Source organism: Nicotiana attenuata, chromosome 11, assembly GCF_001879085.1.
Source record: "Nicotiana attenuata strain UT chromosome 11, NIATTr2, whole genome shotgun sequence".
In the NCBI taxonomy this organism is placed as follows: Eukaryota; Viridiplantae; Streptophyta; class Magnoliopsida; order Solanales; family Solanaceae; genus Nicotiana; species Nicotiana attenuata.
Window position 1 is genome coordinate 5,711,398 of NC_031999.1, and position 14,211 is coordinate 5,725,608.

General features: G+C 35.3%; 2 protein-coding genes and 1 pseudogene across 2 annotated transcripts in view; 1 reads left to right on the forward strand and 2 right to left on the reverse strand.

The window, feature by feature from the left end:
- Positions 1-2,484, forward strand: part of LOC109234060 (thermospermine synthase ACAULIS5) — a 4,494-nt gene extending 2,010 nt beyond the window's left edge. Inside the window, exons 4-10 of the mRNA XM_019399903.1 lie at positions 333-435; positions 921-1,009; positions 1,222-1,378; positions 1,626-1,701; positions 1,785-1,843; positions 1,935-2,071; positions 2,170-2,484. Coding sequence (XP_019255448.1) covers positions 333-435; positions 921-1,009; positions 1,222-1,378; positions 1,626-1,701; positions 1,785-1,843; positions 1,935-2,071; positions 2,170-2,248 — 700 coding nt within the window. The 3' untranslated portion in view covers positions 2,249-2,484. The remainder of the gene's footprint in view (positions 1-332; positions 436-920; positions 1,010-1,221; positions 1,379-1,625; positions 1,702-1,784; positions 1,844-1,934; positions 2,072-2,169) is intronic.
- LOC109234062 lies at positions 4,004-4,592 on the reverse strand. The gene has a single exon (XM_019399904.1). The coding sequence runs from the start codon at positions 4,516-4,518 to the stop codon at positions 4,159-4,161; it is 360 nt and encodes a 119-aa protein (XP_019255449.1). The 5' UTR covers positions 4,519-4,592; the 3' UTR covers positions 4,004-4,158.
- LOC109234061 lies at positions 5,707-13,760 on the reverse strand (annotated as a pseudogene).

Consider the following 14,211-nt stretch of genomic DNA (forward strand, 5'->3'; position numbering starts at 1 on the left):
TATACCTTGAAAATGGTTAATTAAAGCACTTGACATCCTAAACACTAAAAGCCTTTTAGGAGGTACTGATTGAGCAGAATATTGTGCCCCCATCGCGTAAAAATTCTGGAGCCGCCTCTCACTGCAAGGAAGAAAAGAATTAACGAATTCCGTCACTAAACAACATATTTTCATCGCTAAATTTATTTAACATGTATTAGCAATGGAATATTACTGAAAATTCCTATTAGGTACAGATTATTTATTGACAGATTAACAACATTTCGTAGCTAATTGCTGTTTACTTTGTAATAAAAAAAAAAGAATGTATAATCACATATAACGATGTGCAGCCCAAAAAATGTGTTTATAATGGGAGGTGGTGAAGGATCTGCAGCAAGGGAAGCTCTCAGACATAAATCTATGGAGAAAGTTGTCATGTGTGACATTGATCAGGTAAAATATTACTGGATTTTTATTTTTGTTGAGAAGTTCAATACTATATTTTATTAGAACATACCCACAGATAATAACTTTACTGGAAAGTGGAAACCAACCCCACTAAAAGTAAGTGATGGTGATTCAAGAGAGAAGTCAAAAAAACAGAATAGTATTTCCTCTTTTACTGTACCAAAAGGAAAACAAAGGTGAAGAAAAATTAACTGAAACACACCAATCTGTAATATTAAATTATTAATACATGTTCTTCAATTCAGCTTTAACCACTCGAATTACCATATTCCTTTTTATTTCTCATCACAACAGCGTCTATTACATTAAATTTACCCGATAATCCCTATTTCCTATTAAAGTTATAGCTTGAATTATTATGAAAAAATGTCTTGCCCAAAGTATTATTTATTAAGTAATGGTACAAAAATAAAATAAAAAGATCTTATACAATTTTTTAAAATTTTTTTTTTTTTTGGACTTTTTTGCAGGAGGTTGTGGATTTCTGCAGGAAGCATCTAACAGCAAACCATGAGGCTTTTCGCAACAAGAAGCTTAACTTGATCATTAACGATGCCAAGTAAAAATTCTTTCTTTTTAAAATTACATACACCCATATCCTCTCTACCTTGACATGGTAGGGGTAAGATCTGCATACACACTATTCCCCAGACTTCACTTATGATATTACACTACTTCACTTATGGTATTACACTGGGATTGTTGTTGTACATACGCCCGTGTAGTTTACCCATGTTGACTTTGAATTGACTTGATTTTGCATGAATGAAGAGCTGAGCTAGAGCAGAGGCAAGAAAAGTTTGATATAATAGTTGGAGATTTAGCTGATCCAGTTGAAGGAGGACCTTGTTACCAACTCTACACCAAATCTTTCTATGAAAATATCCTTAAACCTAAGCTCAACGACAATGGCATCTTCGTTACTCAGGTCACCTCTCATTCTTCCTTATAGCTACTGTTTTATCACATTTATCGTATATATTGTTACAGACCGTATAATAATTTTTTATATCGTTTGTGTAATTTAAACTCTTGTACATAAAGGGCACTTGCATTACTTTTCAGGTTACTAATTATAAATACTGTCTGTAATTACATTTAGGGTGACCTGATAGCGTAAAAATAATAATAATCATGCCCTTGTTGGATTACTCAAACTGCTAGTGAATATGCAGGCTGGACCAGCAGGGGTTTTCACACACAAGGAAGTTTTCTCATCCATTTACAACACAATCAAGCAGGTCTTTAAATGTAAGTCTCTATTGTGGCTGCAACATCTTCTTAATTTGAGTTTAACACTTTTTTCTACATACTAATTTTTAATGTTGATGCAGATGTGCTGGCATATACAGCTCATGTACCCTCTTTTGCTGATACATGGGGATGGGTTATGGTTAGTACTGATATTCAGATCAAATTCAAAACTAAATATTAGTTCAATATTTGCACAGCTAATAACTAACAAAATTGACAATAATTTGCAGGCTTCTGACCAACCATTCTGTCTTGATGCTGGAAAACTGGACAAGAAAATAGCTGAAAGAATTGAAGGGGAACTGCTATATCTTAATGGTGCTTCTTTCTTCTCTTCCACCATCTTGAATAAGACCGTTGCCAAAACGTAAGCTCCATTAACAACTTGTTTCGGCAATATAATTTATTTTTGCTTTACCAAAAGAAGAAGTTTATATAGAGTTTTGTTATACTTTGCCATTACAGGCTGAAGAATGAGACTCATGTGTACACTGAAGATGATGCAAGGTTCATTCATGGACATGGAGTGGCATTCAGAAATTGAGGAAGCAAAGTCTTTTGGTGGGGGAACTGTACAGTCAAGTGTTTGGAAACAAAGAAATATGAAGTAGGGGGGTGTTGAAACATTGAGAGTTCTCTCAAAGAAAGTTGTTATTTAGTAGCTTTTGGTTTGGTCAGCAAAATAGGCTTAGGCTTCTTCTGGTTGTCCTATGACTATACATTTACTATTTTATCTACTGCTCAGAAATGAAAAACAAAAAAAGACCATTTCCTATCACATCTCATATTTTACATGTTTAGCAAATATCCCTTCTTATTGTGTTGTATTCACAATTTTATTTCCTAACAGAAGAGAGGAAATGCAAATGATGCAACAATAGGAAATACTAGAATCAATTCTGTGTTTTGTGCTTATAGTGATGACTTATGATCACTAACTAGTAATAGCAAGCATCTATATCACAAAAGTCTTGCTATACTTAATGGAATTCAATACTGAGGGCAGCCAGCTAATAGAAGAATAGACATCTTCTTTGATTATCTGCTGCAAATTATGCTTGATTAAAGTTTCATCTGTTGTATTTTGTAGAGAACTTTTCGGCGATTATGGAAATAGTCTTATTGCTAGAATAAAACTATGTTATACACTTAATCCATTAACAAAATGCATAATCATCAAACTGAATCATCAAACCAGTCTCCAAGCACTGTGTATAGTGGTAGTACAGTCCCTCCCAAACTGGTCTACTCTCAGGAAATGTTTGAAAACCGAGAAACAAGAAACAATCTATTAAGAGGATCATTTATTCTATACAAGATCTTAACAACTGCATCCAATCACAATCTAAAAAAAAGTCCCTTTATTATGGAGATTTATCCATCATAGAGATACAAAGTGGAAGAGAAGGAACTTTATATGTCATTTTTCCACTCAATCCAGAAACAAGATCGAACATTATTCTGGTTCCTCTCCCACACTCTCCTTAACTGGATTAACACTAGAAGAACAAGTATCGGTCTAAAAAAATTTCGTTTGCGCCTCATACACGTGCAATAAACTTTAAGCAACCTTAGGTACTTTGTATCCACAAGTTCATATTGGTTTCACAACAAGTTTCTGTGAGCAACCTAGTTATCCTTGATGAGGTTGTTTTGCACCTCAAGTTCCAACTTTCAGACATTTACAGACCATGTTTTACATTTTCCTCATTCTATATCTACTACTAAAGTGTTTACACAACCACTCGTGAGTACTCCATTTTACAAAACTTCAGTATGATTACACCAAGTTATTTCAGATATGGCAAGTGACACTACTATCCTATTCCTCCTCACACCTACGCATACACTATAACCAAGGTTGTAATGTTCGGAATGATTTAACTTATTTATACTGAGAGTATAAATAAGTTCTTATAGTATCAGTGATATTCAATATGTTGTAATAGGTAAGCAGCCTTAATTTTTAGTTGCTAATCTTGCTTTTATGAACAAGAACAACAACGACACCCAGTAAATTCCCACAAGTAGGGTCACAACCCAGTGGATTCCCACAAGTGGGGTCTGGGAAGGATATGATGTGCGCAACCCCCGGGAGGATAGAGAGGTTGCTTCCGAGGGAGGATAGAGAGGTTGCTTCCGATAGACACTCAGTTGCTTTTCTATACACGAGCACATATAATTATCCGTTTATTTACACTGTGAACATATAATCTATTCGGAACAGAGAAAATCACAAATTAGAAAAGAAGAATAATCACCTTTCAACTAGGTTGCACTTACTATTGAACTAGCAATATAATATGAACACAATTTGAAGTCATCATTTCTTGAATTCAAAATGCTTTAAATCCATTGATAAGGAGTATTAGCACATACAGTAGTACAAACTAGAAATCAGAGAGAGTTTACAAAGAAACTTAACAGATTTATCATGACACTTGAAAGGCTTAATTAACTTCTCTTAACAGGATCAAAGTTGGAAACACCAACAATAGCTCCAATAATGGCAGTAAGCACAACCCCACCTGACACTATGCTGAGCAAGAAATTCTTCAAAGATGGTGAAAGTCCTTCAGCAGCCTGAGCCACATCCGGCACCACCATTGAAGCTATCAAAGCAGCTGCTGTTAGCCCAGTAACTGCCTTCTCCTTCAATGAAGCTGATATTTCAAGCTTTGATTTTGAGACTTTGTTCACAAACACTGCCTTTGATGGTTTCACTGGCAATGGCTTAAAGAAAGCATCTGAAGTTGGTGTAACCCTCTTTTGGCTTGCTTTGGTCATTGGCATAGCCATGCAAACTGAAGCCATTTTTGCTCCTTTTTCCTGATCTTTCTTTCTTCAAGATTTCTCAGAGATAATGGAACAGAGGAGGAAAGAATGGTTTTTGCATAGGGTAAAGGAGAAATAAGAGGTGGAGAGTGGAGATTTTCTGCCTACGTGGCAATCTAATGTTGTCCTACGTGGCAACTTCTAAGCCATCTTGTAGGGGATAATGTTATCCAGCAAGATTTGATGAGTCTTATATGGAGGGATGAAAGACTATCATTCGTGAATAGCCAAGAGTGCGACAATATGGTTCAATAGTATTGTATAGAGATTTTAAGGTATTCACATAAAAAGAAAATCAATAGATAACTGAAGAAATTAACAGCTCATTAGTCATTGGTAAAGAAAAATGTAGGCATCACAAATAAAAAATTAAGTGGCTTATTCACTGTACCATATTTTTTTATGAGTATAACTTAATAGCAAAATTTATCCATAAAAAAATTCATGCTTGACGTTATAATAGGATTTAACTATATGTACCAACATTGTAAAGAACTTATACAATAATAATGTAATTTAACTTAGAGCATGAGGTGCATAGATATAAGTTTGTGATTGGAACTGAAACAACAATTCAAATTGGAAAGTAACCATAAACGTTGAGCAAATACTTTGAGACAACAACGATGGTAAGGCAATAGGAAGAACTTGCTCAACAGATGCATTACAGAATAATATTTTTAGATATATACGCCCAAGTCTCAGGTAAGACTACTAAATACACTTGACACTTGTTCAATTATAGTCTTTAAACTAGCAGGTTGTGAAAACAAATTCCACTTTGACTACTCGACTAAAATTTACACTCACACAAGAATTTTATATCTTACCCACCTAATGTAATACTGTTTTAATTGAATTTCAAAGATCTCACTCACTGGCAAAGCGTATTTTGTGAAGTGTTCTCTAGCTATTAGAAATAGTTGTCGGGAAAAAAGGGGTTTATTTTTTTGGGAGAATGATTTGAACTCGGAAGAGAATACCACTTAGCTATGTCATCGCCAAAATGCTACAAATACAAAATACGCAGATAAAAACTTTCCCGGATTACTGACCTGGCTTTATAATTCAAACAAGTTCACCGCAAGGGCTAAGTTTGCTGTTGGCGTTTTGTCATCCATATCAAAAAGAGAATTTGAAACATTAAAGAAAAGCTAAGGTAGAAGGTGAAAGAATAGATGGCCCTGTAACTCCTTTGCTCATAAAACACTCTTACTCACACAAGATTTTCCCACATTACAACATCACAAAGAATCATTTCTTGCACAAATTGCCACTTGCACACAAAATGTTTGCAGCTGAAACTTTTATGTTACAAATATTGTTTAATTTAGTACACAGAACTTTCAGCAGTGCAGAGTCGGGTGTTAAAATTCATCTTCTGAGTTCATTGGTCAAACAAATGTATAAGAAAAACCTATTGTGGTGGAAGCAACACATACTAAAATTACTGGTATTTGTGAACTGAAGATAAAGTCATCTAGTGTTCCTACTTACTGCTCTTTGCTCGAGAAGATGAACTTCCTGGGGAAGAAGATCATATTTTATATTAAGCTCGTCAAACATTTTCTTCATTTCGAGGATCAGCTCAGTTCTTCGTCTGTTCTTTTCACCAAAATTTTGAAAGTTCATAGTATGATTGAAATACAGTGCCATTTTGATTTTGTTCATATTTTCAATCTCCTTCACCACCACGCTGTGATTAGGATGCCAATACTGGGGAGTTTTCTCTAAGTACCTGATAATTCAACAACAAGAAAGGTGGAAAATCAAATTGAGTGAAATATGAATGATATTACAAGGTATAGGGCAAAACTTGTACATAAGATATCCTTATCTACCATCTCGTAGTTGAGAGTTTGCATTGTCTTTGAACAGGGTTAATCAGTTTTTCCATGAAAAGAATACTGGTCAACGACTCGTGTTCAAACTGTAATATGCTTTCTCAAAGTCTAAACGTTAAACTGACTGCTCTTGGAGAATAAAGCCTAAACTCAAATTCCAAATTCATGGTATTTGTTGGAGAATAAAGCCTAAGCCAAATTTTAAATTCAAGGTGTTTCAGTAACCAGAAAGAATCCTACTCCGCATGTACATCTACCTTGTTGGTTCTTGATCAAAGAAATTAAGGGAAATAACTGGGGAAGATGACAAGAAAATAAAAAGAGTATACTGGAATAGATGTAAAAGGAACTGAAGCTGAAAATTCTATATAATTTTACTGCATTTGGACTACAATTTATAAGAGAAATACTAACTTAAAAGACTTAAAAATCAGCACAAAATCTGCTGAAAATAAAAACTCCTAGAGACTAGTTCACTCCTAAAGACTAGTTCAAAATTATTTCAAATTCAAACTAAATTACTGCAGTAAATAGCTGAAACAGTAAAATAATTTTACTGAGAGCAGCTTCTAAAGCATATTTCTAACACTCCTCCTAGCTTTTGAAGCTGCAAATTCTGAATTTGTCCCTTGTAAACCTTTAACTGGAAGCGACTTTGTACGTAAATCTGCCAACTGATCTTTGGACTTGCAGTGAATCGAGTTCACTTCTGTATTTTGCTGCATCTCATGATTGTTAATGAAATAAGTTGGTTCGTTTTTCAGCTTCATTTGCATCTTGCCTTGAGACTTGTCAACTTTCTTCCAGAATTGCATTTTCTGAAATATTGACAACTTCTTCCTTACCTTATTTTCACATATGTCCTCAGTTGGAGAATTACCTGCACTTAGTAGATTCTTTTGGCTCCATTCTTCATCTTCGGTTGGATCAAATAGAAGTTTTTACCTCTCATTTTAACTCTTAAAATCTCAAGTCCAGTTGCATCATAAATGAAACAATATTTATCTTCAAAGGATACTTTAAATCCTTTTTTCATTAGTTGTCCAACACTTAATAAATTTTGATCAATATCATGAACATAAAGGACATCTGAAATTTTCTTAGTACCTGAATTTGTTGGGATTGCAACAGTTCCTTTTCCTTTAGCAAGAACATAATCACCATTTCCAATTCTGACTTTCTTATGTGCTATAGACGTGAACTCTTTGAAAAGATTTCTGTCATATTTCATGTGGTTTGTAAAACCACTGTCAATCAACCAAAAATCAGATTTTTTGATTGAAAGAATAGTTGCCACAAACAAGTGATCTTGTTCTTCTTCATTGGCAACTTGGGCATCTGCTTCATGCTTTTGATATTTGCCTTTGCAAATTACAGCTTCATGACCAAGTTGGTTGCAAATTTTACACTTTGCATTTGGCCTCTTCCAACATTTGAATGGTGGATGACCTTTTTTGCCACAGTGCTGACAAGGCGGGTAATTTTTTTTAACATTATTACCCTTGTTTTGAGTTTTGTGATTGGCTGCCAAGGCTCCTTCAACCATACCATCTTGCCTCATAAGCCTCCTTTGCTCTTGTGCCTGCAATGTATTTAACAATTCTGCCAAGGTAATCTTGGATAGATCCTTTGTATTTTCCAAGGTAGTTATGGATACTTCATATTTTTCAGGCACCGTAACAAGAATTTTTTCAACAATTCTTGAATCTTTAAATTTAGTGCCAAGCAACCTTACCTTGTTAACAATGCCAAGCAACCGGTCTGAGTATTCTTTGACGGTCTCAAATTCTTTCATTTTCTGCAACTCGAATTCCCTTATTAAATTCAGCACCTTCATGCCTCGAATTTTTTCATCTCCTGTATATTCTCCCTTCAGATAATCCCATATTTCTTTTGCTGATTTGAGAGCCATAACTCTCGTGAAAATTATTGCAGACACACCAGCAAACAAAGTTGTTTTCGCCTTTGATTTCCTGGTTTTCTTTTCCTTGTGACTCTTGATCTGGGCCACCATGGGATTGTTAGGCAGCGGAAGAACATCATAATCCTCTTACACGGCCTCCCAAAGATCTAAAGCCTCCAAGTAAGTCTCCATTCTCACTGCCCACAATTGGTAATTTTCACTATCAAAGACTGGAGGAGCCAATTGAGAAAAACTCATTTCAGTCTCCATCTCACTCAAGAAAAAGATTTTACTTAGGTCCCTTAAGAAGATGGCTCTGATACCAATTGTTGGTTCTTGATAAAAGAAATTAAGGGAAATAACCGGGGAAGATGACAAGAAAATAAAAAGAGTATACTGGAATAGATGTAAAAGGAACTGAAGCTGAAAATTCTATATAATTTTACTGCATTTGGACTACAATTTATAAGAGAAATACTAACTTAAAAGACCTAAAAATCAGCACAAAATCAGCTGAAAATAACAAACTCCTAGAAACTAGTTCACTCCTAAAGACTAGTTCAAAATTATTTCAAATTCAAACTAAATTACTGCAGTAAATAGCTGAAACAGTAAAATAATTTTAGTGAGAGCAGCTTCTAAAGCATATTTCTAACATACCTTTTTTCTCTCTCAACCAAGTTGCAAGTGGACATTAAAAACTATCAATAAAAGATATAACAAGATATAGATTATGCTCCAGAGATCACCCTTCCCTCAGTCCAAACCACCACCAACGGGGAAAAAGGTCCTCATCTTGTCTCAGTTTCCCTATGTGCTTTAGTTTCATTCAGATCCTTTGTGTTGGAATCTCAGACAATATATAAGAGCCATATCATGGATTTGTTTCTTCAGAGTAAAATGCTTGCCTCAAAGAAAAGAAATGTGTCCATGTTAAACGTTCAGTATTGCCTCACTCATCCAACTACAACATATTAAACATATCAGCATTCCATTTGACAACCTTATACTACCAGGGATGGGCAGTGCACTCCTAAAATTGCCACAAAGAAAAGAAACATGTCCAAGTTATTTTCCAGTATTGTCTCTTCCAATTACGACCTGTGAATTGTATCAATATTCCATTAGACACCCCTATACTACAAGTGCATGACGTCATTTTTCTGAAATTTCACTCAGTTTATGCATTATAATTTCTGCACAAACTAGTGAATATTCACAATATATGTAGAAAATCACTTCATACATTAAGTTGGACAATAGGAATTGAGATGCAATTATCAACTGAATCTTTTTAGTACTTCATGAATTTTGCCAAGGAATAGACCCATAGGGAGGACTTGGACATATGTAGGAACCAACTGCACTAGGTTAGGCTCGGGGCTTGGAAAGGGCCCTAGTTATCGTAATAGACCCCAGCTTTCAACATTTCGAGAAATGTAGGGTTTTAGATGAATGTTCAACAGTAAATTTTCAGATTCTAGCTAGACTAGCTTTAACTTTTGGATTCACTTAAGCCGTATCAAGATATGTTACAAAGTGCTGCAAAAGTCATATTTATCATTAATTATGAATGTTGTGCTTTTGTCGTAATAACTTTCAAGGGATAATTTACTACAAATACTGAAAAAAGAGGAGAAGAATTTTCTACTTACTTCTTTGTTTTCTCTTTTAGAGCTCCTATCTTTTCCACAGGTGTCCTGTAATCAACGGAAAACTCAAAGGCATCACCCATATTAGGACTTCTATAGAAATTGCTGACTGGCTTGATGGCTAAAACTGAATTTGGGTAGAATATCTTTTCGTTATCAAACCTCAAAAATACTGTGGTCAGGATATTCATTTCTTCAACAATCATCTGTCCATTTGCAACATAAAAGTGAGAATCAATAAAGAAAAATGCAAAACAGCTAGAAGAAGCAATTAGTGGACATTACCTGAACACCATCAATGACACATCGATCACCAACATCAAAAGGATGCATCACAAACACAAATATAATAGCTTCAAATATGGTCTTGCAAGTATTCCCAAAAATAAAAGCAGCTACCACGAGTTGTGACGACAGAAATACAATCACTTTAGTAGTTGCTATTCCCACCAAAAGGAGCCATATGATGATTATTACGACAACCAGAATGCATGTCACGACCTTGTTCAATTGCTTCACAGCAGTTTTTGTATCATTCAAAGAATGTGATAGATCTCTCCGTCCTTGATAAACCTTAACCTACAAGAAATAGATATACCAAAAATGACAAATGACAAATGACTGACAAGGGGCAGATCCACCTTGCGACCTACGGGTTCACGTGAACCTAGTAGCTTTTGTTCAAACAGTGTAAATGTGTTCGAAAAATTCACTAAATATCTATAAATATTTGAATGTGAACCCAATTACTATTGAAAATTTACTCGAGGTTGTTGCAGGAACGCATAAACATTAAATCTCAGATCTGCCTCTGATAACTGATATGCCAAAAATGACAAATACTCATTCGAGGCTGTCTCATGAAAATCAACCATGCACCTAGCAAAGTCACTAGGAAGGACTCAAACTTTTGCCATCTACAAATTCTATATTTGACCATCTACACCAGCAGACGACATATGTCACTTTAGATGCTGCTTTCCAGTTTCCTGAGGTGCTTGTAGGAAAGCAGTTATATTCTAAAGCTCAACTGCATGATATAATTACGTAGACAGAAGGAGAGGTCTAATTGTGCTCCCCTAATCACCAGAAAAATGTCGAAAATTATTTTTATGTTGGCAATTGAATATCAGACAAAATGGATCTAGCATAAATCATGCCTAAAGTTATTCCAATTTAAATTTTTTTACATCACTTTGTCAGGCATAATCCAGGAAAATGAGTAAGTTGTGAGCATACCACCCATTCCGCGAATGATTTCCTATCAATCTGTCCAGTTTCTGCCACATCTATCATGGGGAACACAATATCAACCTCTTCTTTTATCAAGAATCTCCTAAGATCATACTCATCAATGCACCTACGCAGACAAACAAAAAAAAAGGATAAAGTAGCATGAGGTTATGTGAATCAAGAGAGGTAAATGTTACAGGATATTTACTTGAAATGTCACAAATTAAAACATTAAAAGTAATGCTTCTAATGCTAGTGTTTTCTTACTTGGAACCAGGCGGTGCGACATTCCTGAAGATGTGATAGGCAGCAGCGATTGCTTCCAATTCATTGGTGATCTCGTTATCTGCTTGCTCACATGCTGCATCAAAGTCATTCTCACCGATCGAGCCAGAGATAGTGCAAAGTTCTGAGTTAGATATTACATCAATTAACATTTTCATGGTCCATGCAGAGACCTTTTCTCGCTTCATCTGATGAAGTTTATTAATATCAATCACTGCGTTTTCTTTCTTTTCCTCCCCATCCTTTCCCTTCTTTGTTCTGCAGAAACTAAATTGACTGGCGGCACTGTTTGATCTCCCCAACATCTGAGCAGACTCCATAACTGGAGGTCCTGATAGACTCAGTAGAATATACTGATGAAAGATTGACTCTTGAATCCGGGCAAAGAATGTGTCTGCGTGGAAGGAGGCAGCCAAAATCCTTAGCAGCAAAGTCTTCAAGAGCCACAAGAATGCACCAATGAGCAAAGCTGTAATAGTCCAGGTAATAAAATCAGTAACCTTCTCAGCGGTACGTGACCGTTCCTCGTGTGAGAAGAGCAGAACCCATGTGAGAAGAACCAAGCTAAACCAAATGCAAACTCGAACACTTTTCTTTAAACCAAAGACAAAATACAACACCTTCTTCCTCAACAAAAAGTTCAATTCTATCAACAAGGCAACAAAATGTATAAACCACTTAGTAACCAGCATGCCACTAAAGGTCACCATAACAAGGACAATCCATTTCCAGATCCTCAAATCCAAAAGCTTCCAATTATGGAACTTGTTTACCAATAAACTAGCAAGTAAACATCCTAAAAGGCAAAGAAACAGCATCCATTCAATCAGAACTTTTGTTTTAACTCTGTTATACTTCAACTTATTCCTTAAGCTCACTTTCTTATATATCTCCTCATCATCTTCATCCACTCCTCCAAAACCACCCGGTGATGCCATTAATGGTGTTCTTGGGGTTACTGATATAGACATCGTTCTCGTAGTCTCATTAGATGTATTACTGGAACTCATTTTAGCAGTAGGAGAAGCATGATTAGATACATTCCTATCGGGGGAACTTGCACTTGGCTCATTAGCTTGTTCATTAAACATGTTAGCATCAATAGGTACAGACTGTCACCGAATCTTGATTTAGGTCCCAAATGCGTATATCTTGCAAGGGATTTTCGCTGAGTGAGAGTTTCAGTGGTGGGGATTTTGGGTGGTTTGTTGGGGCTTGGGCTTGGACTATACCTGGCAATATCAGGTGAGGAATGACTCACTTTTCATCTTCAGATATCATGACAACCACTTCACTACTGGAGTTCTTCTTGTTCTCTGCCATGCTTATCTCCCCACTAAATTTTGCAGCTTTACCATTTGTATCCATTCCACCCCAAGTTAAACATCAAACACCTAAAGAATTAGAAAGAAGACACATGTCTTGATCATTCATAGTTCAATTTCACAATAAATGTGCACCTTTTACTTGGTTGTAAGCAGTTACGATTATTGAAAGAATCACATATTGCATTAATGAAGAGAAGTGAATATTTGCAGGTACTAAATTTAAGTAAAAAAGTACTACTATGACACTACAAATTCAATGCTTTCACCAAACCAAACCTTAAAATTTGACACCTTTACTTCATTATCTATTTTGATTTTTCATTAAAGTATTTGTTAAAATGTATGTTCTCAGTGATGATCAAATTATTATATATTTGGGTTGGACTATTTTGAAATTGCAGATATATGAACATGGGCAAAGGGAAATTATGAATCACAGATAATTGAAAAATCCAAATATAGTCAGATTTAAAGAGGTGCGTGTGCTCTGCTTGTTATTGTTAGAAAGAATCTTTCTTTTTATTTATTCTGTTATCTGCGTTGATGATATTTAGAACAACAAGGCAACAAATGTTTTAGCAAATATACAAACTTTTTGGGATTATCCAATAGAATCAGTGAGTTTAGTACAGTAAAATGAAAATCTGGTTTGTAAACACAAAATGATAAAAGAACTTCCAGACCCCAGTTGCTACAAAACAAGAAAACCATTGTACATAGTTGAAGTGAATATAGTATAGTAAATGAAGGGTGTCCTAACTAGACAAAGATTTTGCATAAACTAAAGAAGAAAGAACAAAAGAACTTACAAGAATAGTAAGATTGAGAGAGGCCAGGGTTTCAAGAAAAGGGGGCAGTGGGTATTGAGAGGAGCTGAAGATAGTGGAAGAGGAAGTACATATTCTAACGGAAAACAACTAGAGCTTTGGGGAGGGGAGACATAAATATTTGAACTAAGCTGTTGAGTGGAATGACAATAAAATAATAATGTGAAAAAGGCAATTGCTCATAGCCTCAGCTGAAAATAGTATACTATTTGGACAATAACATTTTGACAGCTAGCAAAGTTATTCGAAACAAAAAGAAAACGGAAAAGGTTCAATAATATACTTAAACTATAGGATATAGCTCAATTTTGTCCTACGTTAGCAAACTGGGCCATTAATATTCCTCACGTTAGCAAACTGGACCAATAATGCCTTCATTTTAACGGCAGTCCACATAAGCCTTCTCAAAGGCATTAATTAGCTGACATGGCATCCACGTGGCATCCATTTTACATAAGCGGATCTCTCTTAAGCCTGCTCCAGTTAACCATTAGCCCATAAAACAAATACCCAGTTATCAATCAAATATTATTGGACCTTTCCCAATTGTTAAATGAGTTTCTAATTTCAGCACAATATTTTCCCCATTTTCTTTTTCGA

Coding starts and splice junctions, on each gene's coding strand:
- LOC109234062 (XM_019399904.1), bottom strand. CDS start 4,518: ATGGCTTCAGTTTGCATGGCTATGCCAATGACCAAAGCAAGCCAAAAG.